This window comes from Nothoprocta perdicaria, unplaced genomic scaffold (assembly GCF_003342845.1).
Source record: "Nothoprocta perdicaria isolate Ctin4 unplaced genomic scaffold, notPer1 scaffold_16, whole genome shotgun sequence".
Taxonomy (NCBI): domain Eukaryota; kingdom Metazoa; phylum Chordata; class Aves; order Tinamiformes; family Tinamidae; genus Nothoprocta; species Nothoprocta perdicaria.
Genome location: NW_020454760.1, coordinates 7,123,923 through 7,140,918, shown reverse-complemented (window position 1 = coordinate 7,140,918; position 16,996 = coordinate 7,123,923). Strand labels below are relative to the sequence as shown.

The following is a 16,996-nucleotide window of genomic DNA, read 5'->3' as shown; positions in this document are numbered from 1 at the left end:
GCTGTGCAGCCTGCGCTTTGGTGTGATGCTTGTCACATCCTACTGCCTTCCCTTGCATCAAGGGTTTGCAGCACTGGGTGTAAAAGCCAGCAGGGCGTTAAGGCAGCACGGCTGCGCAGAGGCAGGTAGTAGTTCACTGACCTGTCTTGGTCCCTCTGCCCCTGTTCCAATAGACCCAAACATGTATGTGACTGAAAGCTGCTTTTTGGGGGTGGTTTTTCTGTATAATCATGTTTCTGCTTTATATATAGGTCCTAATGATTTTGTATAAAGAAATATTTTTAAGACTAGTCTGGATGTTCTTTCTGTACTCTTGCAGTTGTTACTGTGTCGAGGCACTGAAGAGACACAGCATGGGCAAGAGAAAAAGCTTCGATGGGAAAGCAGATGAAGCTGAAGTGTCAACTCCAAAAGTGGCGATAGTGTAGCAAGGAACTTAGAATAATTCATCTCAGAACTTAAATACTGGCTAAGCCTTGTGAATCAAAATAAAGAGCAGCCCACTACTTATGCCTTGGGGAAATCTGTATATTCATTAGGCAATGATGCTGTTTGATACAAACTTCTTTCCTGCTAATACTGCAAATACACGTGGATAGAAATCTTTCTTATGCTTGGAAGAATGGAGACTGCATCCCATAGTTCTGGGGAAAAATAAATACTCCGTGCTGCAGGACGATTTTATGAGGTGTATCTGGTCAATAATAAGAAGACAAAATGGAGATAACACTTAAAGCTGCTTTATAAAAAAGCTGAAGTGTATTTGTCTATGAGGAAAGGCTGAGGGAGCTGGGCCTGTTCAGCCTGGAGAAGAGGAGGCTGAGGGGGAACCTGATCAGCGTGTATAAATACCTCAAGGGAGGCAGTGAGGAGGAGGGGGCGGCCTCTTTTCAGTGATGGCCAGCAACAGGACTAGAGGAAACGGCCACAAACTGAAGCACCAAAAGTTCCACAGGAACTTGGGGAAAAAATCCTTAACAGTGAGGGTGACAGAGCCCTGGCACAGGCTGCCCAGAGAGGTTGTGGAGCCTCCTTCGGAGATCTTTAAAACCCGCTTGGATGCAGCCCCGTGCCACGTGCTCTGGGTGACCCTGCGTGAGCAGGGGGTTGGACTAGATGATATCTGGAAGTTCCTTCCAACCTTAAGCATTCTGTGATTCTGTGATTTAGTCTGCTTATTTCAAACAAGGTTGTTTCTCCAGTGATGCTTGTGTTTAAGAAGATTACATGAAGATGGTGCTAGTTACTGTTGTTACAGTGTTTTTAAGAGTTGCTCATGTAAACCCTTACCTTGCGGTGAGTTCTGGACTGCGGGACCTCTTGTGGGCACCTCTGCATTTGCTAAATGTGAAGGCATCCCTCAAATTGAGCACTCTTGGCAAAGGTTCTCTATCGGGCAAAGCCTTCCTGCCTCCAGGTATTGAATTAAAGCTGCTTTAAAACGAACTCATTCAGAAATGAATGAACATTTTTAAGCTGAAAGAAGCAAACTCCAAACTGGGTATGTGTTCTTGTATCCCTGTCTCGGTTCCCTTCTGCAGGAGCTGAAAAGTTTTGGTTCTGCCTGCTAGTAGTATTTTTGCTTTACTAATAAATGTTTCACAGATAGGAAATCTGGACGCACGTAGAAAAATGAACTTTACTGTTAGGCTCCCTCTTTGTTTTCCAAATGGGGTGTTTGTTTTCATTCCACCTTCTGCAATTACAAATGGTTCTGCGTAACAAAAGGACAGAGGAACCTTAAAAAAAATAATTTTACAGACTTTTTTGATGTCGAGTCTGTATTTATGTTACCAGTTTAGTTGCACTGCTGTGCTAGGTAGATGCAGGAAAAGATTCATCTCGGTTTTGTTAGATACGCTTGGATTTTCCTTCCTGTGCTCTGTTAAATAGCATTGAAACTTAATTTTTTCATGTTAAACATCAGTCGAAATAACTTATCAAAGCAGAGCAGAGGGTGAAGTCTTCTTATTCTTCTGACTTTAGTTTAAATTTGCCAATACCATATTAATAGCCTGGTTAATTTTGCTTCTGCTTAATAATAATGATAAGCACCACTTCAGTTTCAGTCCCCACCCTTCTCCTCGCCAGTGTGTGAAATACATATGTGGTTTCTATAAATGGCCAGTACCTTAAGGGATCTGCACAGAGAAATCTCTGCTCCCACTACTTAATTCCCATTCTTTGGCAGTGGGGTCTCCTGCCCTCTACAAAGCCCTGCGGCACCTGCCTTAGTCGCAGCCTTCAGAGTGAACTTTAGCCAAAAGTGGCTGTAACTCATCTCGATTTCTTTTTTCCCCGTTCTGTTCAAAGTAGCACTATTAGGCAGTAACTGACTTAGTGATTTCATTGCTTCCAATTAGCAACCCAATTTTATTCTCTTTAATTATCATTTAATTGGATTGCCTCCCCCCACTCAGGGCCTGGCAGCCAAAGCAGCTCGCCTAGTGCGTGGCGCAGCGGCCGCGGTGCCGGTTTCTTCCACGGGTCTCTCTCCAGAGCATTTGCTGCTGCCAGAACTGAAGCGGCTCTGGAAGTGGCAAATCTGCTTTGACATTTCCCTTCCAGCCTCTATGTTGCCACCCTCTCATTTGAGCCCGATTGAGAATCTGCTCTTTCGGGTGGTGGTTGTAACTGAGGGGGCCGAAGTCTCCGCAGGAAATAGAAGCTGTTATTAGATCTAGGACTATATATTCGAATGAGAGAGAGGTGCCTTAGAAATGTAGCTGCTGATGTGAGTGCTACGTGAAGTAACGCTGTGATGTAGAGAGTAAGCCAAAAATGACATGTGAAGAGTTCCCAGATTAGCCCCCCACATGGCAGGGGCGTTAGGGTCGTAAACTGACCCTTGTGAATAAACCAGGGGACAAGGCAGTAGCCGGGGGTGCCGAAAGCCTTTTGAGCAGGTTGAAGAGGAGGGAGGAAGTTAAGTCACTGGGTGATTGGAGAGAATGGCACACGGCAGCCTTGCTGGGCCCGGAGACGAAGGCCTCCAGGAGTCATTCCTAGAGGAATTTTCCCTGCTCCCTTGGGAGGCAGAGGAGGCACGCGCAGGCGACAATGGGCAGGGCACCTTGCTCTCCTCTTACTAGTGTTGGACTCAAGATGCACTTAACGTCATCCCCGCTGCTGACTGCCTGCGTGGGCTTAAAAAAGCTCCCACCATCTGGTGGCTGGTTTTCTGTTTGGTTTCCGGCGCCTCTGTAACCTGTTCTGGGAGTGGGGAGGGAAAGCAGTTTATATCAAAGCTCAGGGAGCTGCTAGAGGAACCTCTTCCTTACCCTCTTCTCCAATCCACAGGGTCGCATGTGTTCAGCTCGCAGTTCAGATGTCTTTATTTGTAGCTGGCATTCACATTTGCTCTGTAATTCGGTTCAGATGGTGCTTCTTGGCCCAAATCAGAGCTGGCTGGTAGAAGGAGCCTTGTACACGTAGCAGCGATCGCTGTGGCTCGTGGTTATGGTCATACAGGTGAAGAGTAGTGAGAACTTCCCTCAGACTTCAGGTGTGGTGATCTGACTGGCTTGTACCCACTCGTGGAGTTTTGATGGAGTCTATTAAATTTTATTGGGCAGACTTCTCAGTAATTGAGAAATGCTGAGATTTGACCACGTGGTGGTCACAGGAATATTGTAGTATTCTCCTTAATCCACGTGGCTTCGGTTTCAGCCATTTGCCTTTGAACCAGTTCCTTATTTATTGCAGTCTATTTTCTGCATAGCTTTGAGCTACGCATTCCTCAGAGAGATGGGATTTTATTCATGCATGTATCTACTTATAGGTKAGGAATTTGAAACTGGAGCATGAGCAGGAGAAAAACAAGATCTTGTCAGAAGCACTAGAGACACTAGCCACTGAACACCACGAACTGGAGCAGTCCCTGGTGAAGGGGTCTCCGCCTCTAAGCATCCTCAGCGAAGAGCAGTTCTATGATGCCGTTTCGGGTAAGTAGCCGTGTCCACGGCGCGAGCACGTGTTCCAGGAACCTGCTGGGGGGATGGGTTTGCTCTAAGGGAATCTCTTTCCCGCACACAACGAGCTGTAGGAAAAGCCTGGGCGTTGCGAGAGGGTCTCTGAACTTGTGGCCCAGTGCAAACCTTCCTCAGTTCACCTGTAGGACTGTGCTGCTAATTTACTGTAGCAGGACAGAAAGTTACAGGCCCCAGATGGGAAACATCTAATTGCCTGGATGTCTACACGCTGTTTTAAGTAGCAAAACTTAGGACTCCTGTTTTAGGAGATGTAAATGTAGCTGGAAGTCTTCTGAATTATTTTCTCCATGTAGATGTAGGGGTTTGTTTGTTCAAAGATCACTCCTTAACAGACATTCTTTTTGAGAAATAAAGAGGGTTAAGAAAAGCTTGTTTTTTCACCTCTGTTTATTTTAAGTATCATAGGTTAAAGAAAACGATCAATCATCGTTTTCTGTTCATTCTCAAAGAGCCTTTTTGCTGTCAGTTTAGGACCTTTCATATTTTCATGTGCAAAACATATAAATAGTGTTTTTTGGAAAGCACTGGACTGCACAGGATAATTACAAACGCCTTGGTATAGATAGGATGTACACAGTGCAGCTAGATAACTCTAATTGGGTGATCTGGCAATGCACAGCTGACTAAAACTACAAAACTGCTAACACTACTAACAGGATCTAAAAAAGCTCAAATATAAACATGGTCTAACTGTATCAGATAATTAGACTGTGATGGCAAACTTAATGAGCAAAGATGAAGGGAGCTGCTTGTTCTCCAAAATTCACTGCTTTTGACTGAGAAAAACAGTGCTTCCCATCTGCAAGTGTAGTGCAGTGCACAGCTTAACTAGGCCCTGGGTAAAACAGGCTAGGTAGAGTCTGTGTTCAGATGAGCAGGTGTAGAGCAGAGGAACACAATAAATCAGCACAAGACTTTGCTTTTTGGCACAGTAACAAATGTGTCAAATTTTCAACCAGGAGAAGAGGTTAAGGAAAGCCAGAAACAGGTTCTTCAATGAGAACCAAAGGAACAAGTCTGATCCAAGGCCTTGGGCTCCTCTGTTTGTTACAACAAAGCAGAGAGCTGTTGTTTGCCTGGGGTGCTGGAATGTAGTCCCTCCAGCTGGACTTGCTCCGTTGGTTTATGCAAGAGAGCACTCATTTGAAGGACCTATGAAGAACCGTGATCTATGAAGAACTATTAGGCTATAAATCTCCTAACTTACCCCTTTTCAAAAACTTCATCTTGAAGGAAGGTGTCTAAAATCACCTTTCTAGCTAGGAGAGGTGGGATTTTTTTCTGCATGAAGCTGCATATAAATCACATGAAGTGGATTTATGTAACTGCAAAATTTATCCAGCATATTTATGTCAGTTCTCTCTTTGATAAAAGTTACTTGAAATAATTCATCTTATTTGCAATTTAAATCATTTTGCAGGACAGATTCCCCTTCTTAACTCTCTCAGCTTGATCAGACTTGTGTTAGATGCAGTAGTTTTGCAGGCGTTTTGGTCCCCTCTATCTCTAAAGGCAGGTGTCTGGAGGAAGGTGCTGTGGTGCTAGCTGAAGAAAGGGAAGTGTGGCCCGGCTTCCTGGCCACTGGTTGCTTGTTCTAACTTAGGACTCAGCTTAAACACACAAAAAACCATTTTTTTGTCATGATAATTTTTACCTAATTACTGGGGTTTTGAGAATACATTCAAACCTCCTTGCTCTTCGGCCATATTTGCAGTCTTTGGAGCCTTAATTTGAAGGACAGAATGACAAGAAGCAGAGCAGAGAGATTAGAAGATTTGACACTGGCTTTGTGTTCGGGGATGTGGAGCTCCCTTCTTGGGCTAAGGAGGCAGGATATCATCATAAACATTTGCAACGGAAAGCAGTGACTAGATCCAATTGTCAGAAGCCAGAAGCTTTTGATTTCACGAGTCTAAATGGTTGGGACCTCCACTGTTTAAACATTTGGCTAAACAGGTTCAATGGTACTGATTCCAGATAAATAGATTCATGAAACATTTCACTAGTCTGTGCGGCAGATTGAGTGAGCACCAATATAATTTAACAGGGTGATATGACAAGTCATAATGTCAGTTGGAAAATGTCACTGCTCCACGAGTATTTTTTCTGTTAGGACATCATCTTCTTTTTCTAGTTAGAGATTTCTGAATCTTTAAATTTCCTCCGTGGGAGTGCCTTTATGGAAGTGAGAGCATTACGTAAGTAAGTTTGCACTCCGAGCCGAAGAGTCAACAGCTTAGACTTGACAGGTTGAAAGCAAGTGCCACTGCTGCTTGCTTCTATTTTTTTTTAAGAGTGGTTTCTGTGTGTTAGATACTTCTGCTTGTTTACTGCGAACAAAAGCATCCTTAGTCATGCCGACTGAGAGTAATACAAGACGTTTTCAGACAATTTTTTTGAACAATAAGTGTGTTATAAAGTATATGTGCACAGCAGCTGCTTCTTGCAACCATGCTCTGATCCACACTGTAGACAAATCTGAATGAATGAACTAGGTTCCTGAGTGCAGCTAAATCAGAAGATACGTTCCAGTGACTACCAGACACTCAATCCATGTAGAGCAGAGTTAATTTGAAGAGAAAGAAAAACACCAGAAATGTATCCAGTTCAGCTGTCAAGTTCTCAGCAGATGTGTTTAGCTTATCTGTTCCTACTGAGCCATTTCTGTTTAGTAATGTTGATACAAGCTACGTTGGTCACTGGTGAGTTTTTGATGTGTATTTTGGTTTGTAGAAATTGGGGCCGCTAATAAAGAAACATCCCTTATCCCTTACAAAACTAAAGTGAAGAAAATGTTTGTAGTGTGGTAAGACTGCTTATTGAATTTGCTTATTTTCTGAAGTCTTTCCTCTTTTTTAAATGGGTGTTCTCTGGTTGTTACAATAATTTTTAAATCCTTGCAGTGGAGGCCATTAGACACTAAATTTGAAAACAAGAACTTAAAGGAAATTGGAGTTACTTTGTTTTATGAAAGGATGATATCCAATTTTAAACTCCGATCCTCTCATCCTAGGAACAGTAGAAATATGTAGTAAAACTCAACAACATATGGAACTGTGGAGCTCTTTTTGGAGGATTAAATGTCAAAGGATGTGGGGAAGAAAAAAATACTACACCGGCTGCAAAATTTGTTACAACTGATCTAACTCTAGAGAGTTAGATGACTTACTACCAACTTCAATTAAGCATTTAGACCTCAGGAAACAGACTGACTGCAAATCCAGAGTTCATCTGTATTGCTGAAAAAAATGGCTAGGAGGTCAAGAGCTAAAGGCTGACTATACTTGATCTTGTCTTGCAGATAAAAGTCTCTGATTATTTGTAGATTGCAAACCAAATTTGAGAAGAGCTTAAACCTGTCCTCATTCTATGAAACTGCCCTCTCTGAGAGGTGGGGGTCTGGCTGCAAGCAAAGTGTCTTTTGTGTTGGATGGCATTGATGATCTTACATGGATGCAATCTTACTATAAATGCAATTGTTTAACTCTCGTCACACTTAGGCTATATTAAGCCTAATCTGTTGTAGCACAGATTCAACTGTTATGTTTTAGCAATAGATCTTATGTTCCTAACTAGTGCTCTGAAGTGGTGCCAGAAACACGTGCCAGTTCTGTTGCTTTTGTTCATGTCCCAATTTGTCTGTGATTATTTGCTCGCTTTAAAAAGTGCAAAGTAGTATGTGAGTTTACTCTTGTGTTCTTCCATATTTGAGGTTTATCAAATAGCATTTTTGAATGTGAACCAAAAATATCCCACAGTATCTGTAAGAATGTCTCTGGCTGTGGACTTTGTGCCTTGAGGACGTCTTCAAGAGTGAACTCAAGTAGCTCAGAACAAGGATGGGTGGGAAACACTACTCAGAGTTGAATCCCAATCCTGTCAGTGTTTCAACACTGTCTGTCACAGATGTATTGAATACTTGGACACATTGGCCAAACTTCTGTTCCTAGAAGTCAAGACTTGTTGGTTCTTACAATAGGAGAAGACTTTCATTGGGAACCAGTGCCTAAGTGAGCACTGCATCTGCCATTTCCTTTTGCTGTGCTGCTAAGCCAGCTACATTTTGCAGTTTTGCCCTTACTGTGCTACTTGTGCCCTTCTGAGCTGCAGGGCTTCCTGGTCAGCCTGCTCTTGTCTCAAGCATCACTTCAACGTTTTGGCTTTTCTGGACTGGCACTAGTCTTCCTTTCCCACCCCTTTCTCCCCCACACCTTCTTCAGTTTGCTAGAAGTCTCATTTTTTCCTAGTCATCTGCTTGACAGCTGCTCTGTAACAACTTGTGAATATAAATCTTTTTTTACAGTAACGGAGGAGTATGTAAATCTTAATTCAGAAAGAGTTACTTGCAAGTACAGGGAGAGAAGTTCAGTTTCAGCTGCCTGTTGATTCATGCTCACAAGACGATCCTAGGCTTACTCTTAAGGCTGACACCTGAAACGAACTCCGAAGCCTTGTTAAGCTCAGTGTGTAGCTCAGGGGAGATACCTGCCCATCAAGGTGCAGGGCCTGGAGATGCAGAGGTCTGTGACAGGCTCGACTGTAGTAGACACACTTGCTCAATGAGAGCTCTTTATCAGGGAGATGTGAGGGGTATCCCCCGAAAGCAAGTATAGTAGTGTCTGGTTTTTATTCTTCATCATTATTGGGCTACATGATCTCCTTCCAACCTTAAGAATTCTATGATCTGTTCTTCATCGCGTAGTATGTTCTTGTAGTAAGTAAGCCAACCCTCTGTGGCTTGCTCTTGCAAGACTGTCTGGTTGCCATCTGCAGCTCTGAACAGAAGGTCTGCAGGTGATGAGCTCGGTCCCTGGCTCGGTCACTGGCTTTTGGTGCTGTAACCTAAGAGGAGCAGAGGCAGAACTGAGAATGCCTCTTCAATGTGCAGTGTTTAAAAATCCTCCCCCGTGCTGCGAAACCTCTTCGAGCATGGTCAGATCCTCACCACACTTTCCTGTTGTTTCCTTTCTAGGTCAGGTGCAGCACTTCAAGTTGAGGAAGGAGTTGTGGGAAACCTTGTAGTCACTCTCAGCTGAAAGCCAGGCAGTTCCTGATGGTATTGGCATGGGAGGAGTGTTACTGCCATTACTCCTTGCTGTATTTCACTGAGTTTGTTTCACAGGTCTCCTTCAGAATACTTGTTGGCACAGCTGGGCAGCTCTTTCAATAGAGAGATCTAATACTGACCGAGAAGGGATTTGTGGCTTGTTGTGTATCAGCTGTACAGTGGGAGCAGGAAGCTGAGGCCCAAATAGTGCTATGTGGCTGGAGTATCTCTTCCTTCGTGGCATTTGGATATGTGATAATGTTTTTTTCTCCAACTCAGCTTAGGCTCTCTGGAGAAATCGGTTCTTGGAAAAGATTTGTTACATAAAATCAAAAATTCTTCTGCTTTTACCCTACCAGTTATATACAGTACCCGGCAAACTACTGCTTGGTGTTTTATGTCAGAACTTTGCATGTAACTAGACTGACAAATTTGGGGAAATGTGTGAGAAGCTTTTCTGGAGTGCCAGTCTGCTCTTTTAGCATATCCTCGGCACCAGCTGGCAGTGCCTTCCATTCCCTAGCAACTGGCTGGATTTCAGTCCTGGCTTTGCAAAGATGGGGATAGGTGTTCTTTAATGAAAGCCATGATCTGCTTTATGATCCTCAGTGTCTCTCTGGAGAGAATGCAGAACTTGTGACATAGCCCAGCCTTTAATCAGGCTTTTTTTTCCTCTTTTTCACCCACATGTGGTCTGGATCCATCAGAAAGTTCTCTTGTGAGTGTCCCCTTCACCAAAATATACTTAACATATTCTGGAAAAGCTACCAGAATCTCTTTTTTAAGAGAGAAGAGGAAAGTGCCTGGCAAGAGGCAGTTGTGACTGAGATATTCTTATTATAGATGTTCTTCTGAATGGACTGCTCCCTCAGCAAGTTTTGATTGTGGTTTTTGTAATTAGAATCAGAATTAGAAACAGGATCTACAGAATCTGGCTCCTAGTAGAAGTTGGCTTTGCTTTTTCTGTGAAGCAGGGACACTTTGATTAAGCTGCTTCTCATTCATTGTTGCATCTGGTCCTTGCTAAAGTGTCTCCCAGACGAGGAGGAAGTTGGAGCCTTTTCACTTGTCTTGAGCAGCCCATTTGCATCCTGGCTGTTGCAGTTGATGAGTCCTTTAACAAACTTGTTGGGTTTGAAATAGGAAAATGTGGAAAAAAAAACTAAGACTTTTTTGCCAGAAAGCTTTTACTTTTTAACATGGGGCAAGACTGTCTCTCATCCAGAACAGATTAAGCACTGTCCAACCAAAGCACCTATTGGAAAAGAGGTCAGTTTTGTTTTGTGTTTAGCTTTGGGCATGATGTGGATTGTACTATTAACCTACCTTCCAGAGTGCAAAGTTTATTTTATAGCTTGGTAATCTTATCACTTAAACTTTGCTGGGACTTACGTGGCCAGTGTCAGCCAGTGTGTACAATATCCCCTCGCTCCATAGGCGTACAGTAAGTTGGGAAGGGAAGACTGCGGAAAAGCACCGAGCGTTTCAAGAATTCAGACCAAACTGAGATCTAAAATAGAAGGAAGAGCCAGAGCTTGAACATTAAGCTGAATATTATTTAGCTAGGTAAGATACTGATATCCATTTGATCCTGGCACTAGTCTTAAGGAAGTTGTGGTGGCTTCGGTTTAATCAAAACATCAGGTTTTGGCTCTGTGTGAAATTTGATCTACTGTGTTCTCGCCTATCTCGCAATCTCTTTAGTTCCTATCTTGATACACAGCGGTGTGTGGCAGCACGAGCGCGTTACCAAATGGATTCTGTCACCAGGACACAGCAGCCGACTTAGGTTTCAGTTTCGTACGGGGAGAGCAGGTCTGTTAGTGCCTCGGGGCGCGCACCGCCGGCCGATTCATTAACATGCACCTGCTCTTTGGCAGATTCGGAATCTGAAAAATCGTTAAGCGGCTTTGAGACAACCACAGCCTACTCCTTGGAGGACAGCATGGAGTCCAAAGACACAATAACCTCAAGCGTGGCTGAAGAGAAGGTCTGTGGCAGTGGGGAGTCGCTGTCCAACGGCATCAAAAGGCACAGGTAGGATGCTGACGACTCTCAAGGGATAGGATAAGCTTTAATTGTGGGTGGAAGACCACAGCAGTCTCTTAAGTGGTAATAGGGAAGACTTTTACATAGATTTGGTTAGATGTGGTTGAAAAGAAGTTAATTGTCTCACGATTTTATAAAGAATATTTTTTCAAGGCTAATATGCTGCTTTTTATCTTACTTTTTGATAATTAAGTCTGAACAAGTACAGGTACAATATAATGTTATGTAAAAACAGAGAGAGTTGTTTTTGAATAGATCATATTGATATCTTTGTGGATTTTAATTCCTTCATGAATCTTTAATGATCTGTGCCTCCTATTGCCTCTTTAATTTCCAGTCATTTGATCCCTCTATTGGTATCAAGAATGAATGAAAAATATTGCTAGCGTGGCACCAGAAACTCAAATGTGAACAAAGGGAGTCTTATTCTAAAAGTCTCATCTATGTTTTATGGGCTTATTTTGTGTTGTCAAATGATCCATTTTTGTTTGTTTCCGTGCCTAGAAAGGAGGACAATAGGGCTAGGGCTAATGAGCTGTAATAGACACCACTGCTCTCCGGTTTCAGAGGAAGGGCAGGGCGGCCTGGGCGCTACAGATTGAGGCAGCCTTCAGCAGGCTGCAAGGAGACTCGTTTGGAAATGCTCCGGATATGCAGCATGGCAGCGGGGAGAACAGACAGCTGTACAAATAGAGAATTAAAATTCAGTTTTAAAGAAACAAGCAAGACGCGCTGCAGCTACCTGATATCCTGGTTAAACTGCAGTTACTGTCATTGTGTGGCGATGCCTGAGATTTCATGTCTCAAGGTTCAGCTTTGGAGCGTGGGTCCCTCCCATACTAAGCAAAGATTAAGACCTATGAGGGCTTGCGTGGAGGAGCAGGGGGTGGTTTTAAGGGCAGGGTGAAACAGCGGAGTCAGCTGCTTTGCGTGGTGGAGCTGTTAACAAGGTGGTGGCTGTGGCCTGGGCTAAGTGCCCGTGGGGTTAGAGGGGCGGCTTGAGCAGGGGAGCACTCGGTGGAGGTGGACATCTGGGTTGCCTTCACTGCCTGACAAGCGAGGAGAAGGGAAGCAGTTCTTGAACATTATAAATAAAGAATGAAGATAGTGCGTGTTGTAACATACGTTTTCTGAGAAGTTTAACCCAGCTGATCGCCTTTTTAGTAAAAAGTAGTAGGTTGACTAGTTTGCATAATCAGGTACTAACTGTGGGGTCAGACCAGGTGACCAGAGGAGCATTCAAAATCTGCTGTTTGGTCAAGGGGAATGAAAAATGATGACTCTCAGGAAGTTGTTTCTCTTTAAGTTGCAGGTGATTTTAAAATAAAGAGGAAATAGCAGTAAAGCTAGTCCACAACCCAACTGACTGATAATTTAAAGAAAGTTGAAAATAACACTTTTATATGTAACAATAAGCAGTCACCATTTAGAAGGCTGAACATGCAGAGTGCGTTTTAGTGTGGACTGCCGAGCTTTTGCTGAGCCCCTTGGTGACCCCTGGGGACTTGGGTACAAATACATGGATGCAACTGGTTTTCCCCAGAGCTCAGCCAATTTAAATGTTGCCTTTAGGAGGAGGTTCCCGGGGGACGGGAGCTGCGTGGCGTTTCTGGCACCGTGTCTGGGGCCCTTGGTGGCCGCCACGGCGCTCGTGGCCTCTGGAGGGGTTTGTTTGTCACGTCTGGATACAGCTGCGTGTGTGCAGCTCGCGGCGGAGCTGGGTTACCTCATGGGATCCTCTGGGGGCTCTGGTTTGGGCCTCTTTGGGGCTTGTTGGGGTTATTCAACACCCTACATAAATACATGTCATCTCTGATACCCATTTTGCTCTTTTCAGAGTAGAAACCTTGTACTTTTCGGTTTGTTCTTGCGTATTGATAGTTCAGCCTCCTTTTGTTAGCTGGTGGAAGCAGGTCGTGTAGCACAGATCCCAGCGCTATCTTTTGCTTAAAGTCTTGATACCTCCGTGTAGTCACTCAGATGAACAGAGGATTGACAGCTGCATTCAAGTTGCACATATAAGTTCCTGGCAGTGTTTGCCAGCTAGTGTAAACTTTAAGCTTTCCTACCTCTTTCTTACCCTCAGCCAGAACGTGTGAGCTGCCTTAGGCCGCTTGGTTTCAGTGCGGGCAGGTGAGCGCAGGGCCTTTGCTTTTTGGTTGGAGCAGCAGGAAACACTCCGTTGGTTCCAGGGGAATAGCAGTGAGCTGTGCACGTAGGTGAAGCGAGTACCTGTGAAGAATAGGAAATATGTTGCCAAGGGGCTGCTGATGGTGGTTGAAACCTGACTTAATCATTTGTAATACGCTCTCTAGTGCTGGTTTATTAACTTCATTTGCATTCCCTTGATTGATTATGGGATGTTTGAAAGATTGTGTGGATGACTTGTTTTCCTGTGGTTTTAGGCTGATGTCAGAGTGGGCTTCGTAATGTCACAACTTTATGAGGGGATTCAGGAGAGACTATTCCATAAAATAGCTTTTCTAGAAACACTCAAACATTCAATATTGTATAGACACATTTCATATATGTGTGTGTGAATATATATAGCATATAAGCTAGAGGAATACTTTTATTACTTTCATAACATATAAATTTAGAGGAAAGCTTTGAATCTGAGCCAAACCTTACAAAAATGCACAAAAACGTTGTGTAATACTTGCTAACTTGCTAACTTTTAATGTCCATTTTGTCACTGCTGCTCATCTCTTGTACTGCTGAGTTTCTCTGTAGTTGGCTTTCCCTTCCTCAGGGGCCTCTCAAAATGCAAGTGTGTTTGGGATTTGGGGGAGCAGGAGGTTATTTGGTCAGGTACACGTGAAGAGCAAGCTACACAGGCTGCCTCTGCACTGGGCATGGTCCCCGCATCTTCCCTGCAAGGTCATGGCAGTGGTGACCCCGCTGTAGGCAGGCATTGCAGGCAAGTACTTTTGCTTTGAAGCAAGCAGTCTTCTCTTCTACTTTTCTGCTGCGAAGAGATTTCAGCAGATGTTTTTGTCACTTAAAGCCAAAATTAACTTCCTGACTTGCTTCTAAAATTGACGTTCTAAAATTGCCTTCACAAACTTTTCCCTTAATCCCACGGAGTGTGTCAAGGTTAGTAGGCTGCAGGTCCTGGCTGCCTGTCGTTTTCTGTGTGTCCTTGCTTGCCCCAGGATTCTTTTTGCCGACTCCAAATTGTTTTTGTTCTCCAGGATGTGTGTGGCATATGGAGGAAAGAACTGACTTGCAGTTCAGGCTCGGCTTATAAAGTCATGTGCAAGCAGCATAGATGAATGGTTAAAACTGAATGCCAGCTTTTGTGTAGTTAAAAGAATTGAATGGAGAGACAGATGAACTTTGGTGAACATGTAAATTTTCACATTTAAGAAAAGTGATTCCTCTGTACACATCATCAAACCAGAGGGGAGTGTGAGTCTCTTTTCCATGCAGAGGCCCTGTTTGAAAACAGATACCTGCTCTGCAAGCTGCCTTCATCAGAGAAAACACTGAAAAAATTAAGTAAACACTGCCAAGGAAACGACTGAATACTTGGTGGGCACTGTCCTCTCCTGGACATCAGTATCAAAGCATCCGCAGGAGTGGTGTAGTGTTATTCAGGCAGCTCTGATTCACTCCATGCTTTTGCAGTACTGCAAATTAGAATAGGAAACAAGTGATAGCAAAAAAATATGAGAGGTGACAGCAAATAAAGCTCCTGGCACTACCTGCTCAGCTGCACGGATTCTCCTCTTTCCAACATCTGTCTGTTCGTCAGGAAAGCAAGATGGATGATGGACACAGCATCATCCTTTGCTAGTTCAGGAATAGTTAACTACATTTTGAACTTCAGTAAACAGTCTGTGCAGTTGGAGTGAGCTGTAGATAATTCTTATCTCAATTTTCCTCCTTGGTATTAGCCTTAGTGTTTAATGTTATAATGGACAAAGAGCAATGTTGTTATGGACAGAGAGCTTTAAGCTACATTTATGCCTTTCTAGAGGTAAACTGGAAAAAACATGTGCCCAACTTCAGGCAATGCTGAGAAGCAGAGACACAGTCTAAATGTTGGTCTTATAAGGTCTTAAAACTTTCTTCAGTGTATGTCAGCCCTTCACAGAACAGGCTGCAGTGTTTCCAGGTCTCTAGCAATGCTGCTTTTTCTGTTTTTCCCAAGGTTTGATTTTAATTATAGACAATAAATGTCGTGGCCTTTGAGTCAGTATAAGGTAATCGGCAAAACACTCAACTTTTTAACCCTACAGTCTATTCAGACACAGCAAACCCACCTACAAGCATCTTTCATGGAGAGTACTTGAAGCACTCAGTTTCTCTTAGGAAAAAAAATGTTTTAAGTGTTTTAATGATGCCATCATGCAAACACTATTCTTTTAACTGATGTAGAAATTCTCTTTACTCTCAAGCAAAATGAACAGGTAGTTCTGGTACTGCCCTTGGAGAAACTCAGCTCTCTTCAGGTAAATAATTTTAAAGGGCTTGCTATTTGTAACCAAAGCTTATTTACTTGCTAAGGGGGATTTGGCTTTACAGTTTACTGGGTGATTGGGGAAGCTGTTACTTTCACAAAAGAGTATTTGGGTTTTTTTTCTCAGCCATGGTTAGTAATCGAAAACTTCTCTTTCTCCTTCCTTCCTCATTCTGCCTTCCTTTCCACAGAACAAGTTTGCCATCTCCAATGTTTTCCAGAAATGACTTCAGTATTTGGAGTATCTTAAGAAAATGTATTGGAATGGTAGGTAACGCTGCAATGACAGACTTGAAATATTTAGTTTCCTTTGAGTGACAATGAAAATTTGTGTGTTTATGTGTTTGGAGGAGTGTTAATGTCCTCCTAGGCTTTTGCTTGCTTCTGTAGCAAGCACTGTACCCAGTAAGGTAAGACTTGATCAGAGCAATACTGGCCGAGTAAAGGCATTTTCTCTTGCATTCAGCCCTTGAGTCACTCTGTGGCAGCAAAAGCTTGTATTTTGAGTCCAAAAGCAGCAACTTTCCCTTTGCCCTCCCCCCGCTGCATTATACTGTTAGTGGCCAGACGGTGCACAGATCAGAGAGGTCACTTGGTTGGCACTTAATCTGCTTGCAGCTAAGGGAGAACTGGGAATTCCTCCTTCCCCTAGATAGGCTGCAAGTATTTGCTGCAGCGGGCTGGAAGTGCTTAGAGCCAGTGCACCTCGCAGTCCCGTGCCGCACGCGGAGCGTGTAGCGTGCAGCAGGGAATGTGTGTCTAGCAAACACACAGTGCTTGCTCCCTATTGTGCTGTCACCTTCCCCCATCCCTTCTCCTCCTCCTTCATCTAGCTGCCTGATTCCCAAGGAAATGTTTAAATAATTAGGTGGCCTATATCTATCTTAAGAGCAATAAATAACTTAATTTTTAAAAGGGTCCCTAATACTCCATTCCATTGTTTCGTCTCAGCTTCTTAATGCATTTATCAGTAGGAAATTTCCTTGATGTTTGCTTTTCTTTTTGCTTTAGAAGAATTGTCCTTAATGTCAATACAGAGCGGCTTATCAAGCTCATAAGGGATGTAGAGGATTTTTTCCATGCCGCATTAGCAGGGCCAGGTCAAGCCCACTGCATTAACACTAAGAACATAATTTATTTTTATAATAAGCCAATTACGCTGGGGTTACTGCAGGGCAGCATGCCTAATCGTTTGGTGTTTAACCCAAATTTCATTTGGGCGCCAGGAGCTGTCCAAGATCACCATGCCCGTTATATTCAACGAGCCCCTGAGCTTCCTGCAGCGCCTCACGGAGTACATGGAGCACACGTACCTCATCCACAAAGCCAGCGCCCTGCCCAGCGCCGCCGAGCGAATGCAGGTACTTGACGAGTGGCAGTTTCTCTTAGCCCTTTCACCATCTTCCTAGGTTTTTCTTCTTCCTAGGCAGACTCTTGTTATAG

The 16,996-nt window shown here is 43.6% G+C and overlaps 1 protein-coding gene across 4 annotated transcripts in view; it reads left to right on the top strand.

The window, feature by feature from the left end:
* OSBPL1A (oxysterol binding protein like 1A) overlaps positions 1 to 16,996 on the top strand; it is a 71,180-nt gene that overhangs the window by 42,798 nt on the left and 11,386 nt on the right. For 3 of the 4 annotated variants that reach the window (XM_026035510.1, XM_026035513.1, XM_026035512.1), the window contains 4 exons: positions 3,782 to 3,944; positions 10,920 to 11,076; positions 15,745 to 15,820; positions 16,780 to 16,914. In XM_026035510.1, the coding sequence (XP_025891295.1) occupies positions 3,782 to 3,944; positions 10,920 to 11,076; positions 15,745 to 15,820; positions 16,780 to 16,914 (531 nt within the window). Of the gene's footprint in view, positions 1 to 3,781; positions 3,945 to 10,476; positions 10,606 to 10,919; positions 11,077 to 15,744; positions 15,821 to 16,779; positions 16,915 to 16,996 lie in introns of those variants that run through there. The other variant, XM_026035511.1, reaches the window with a different exon arrangement.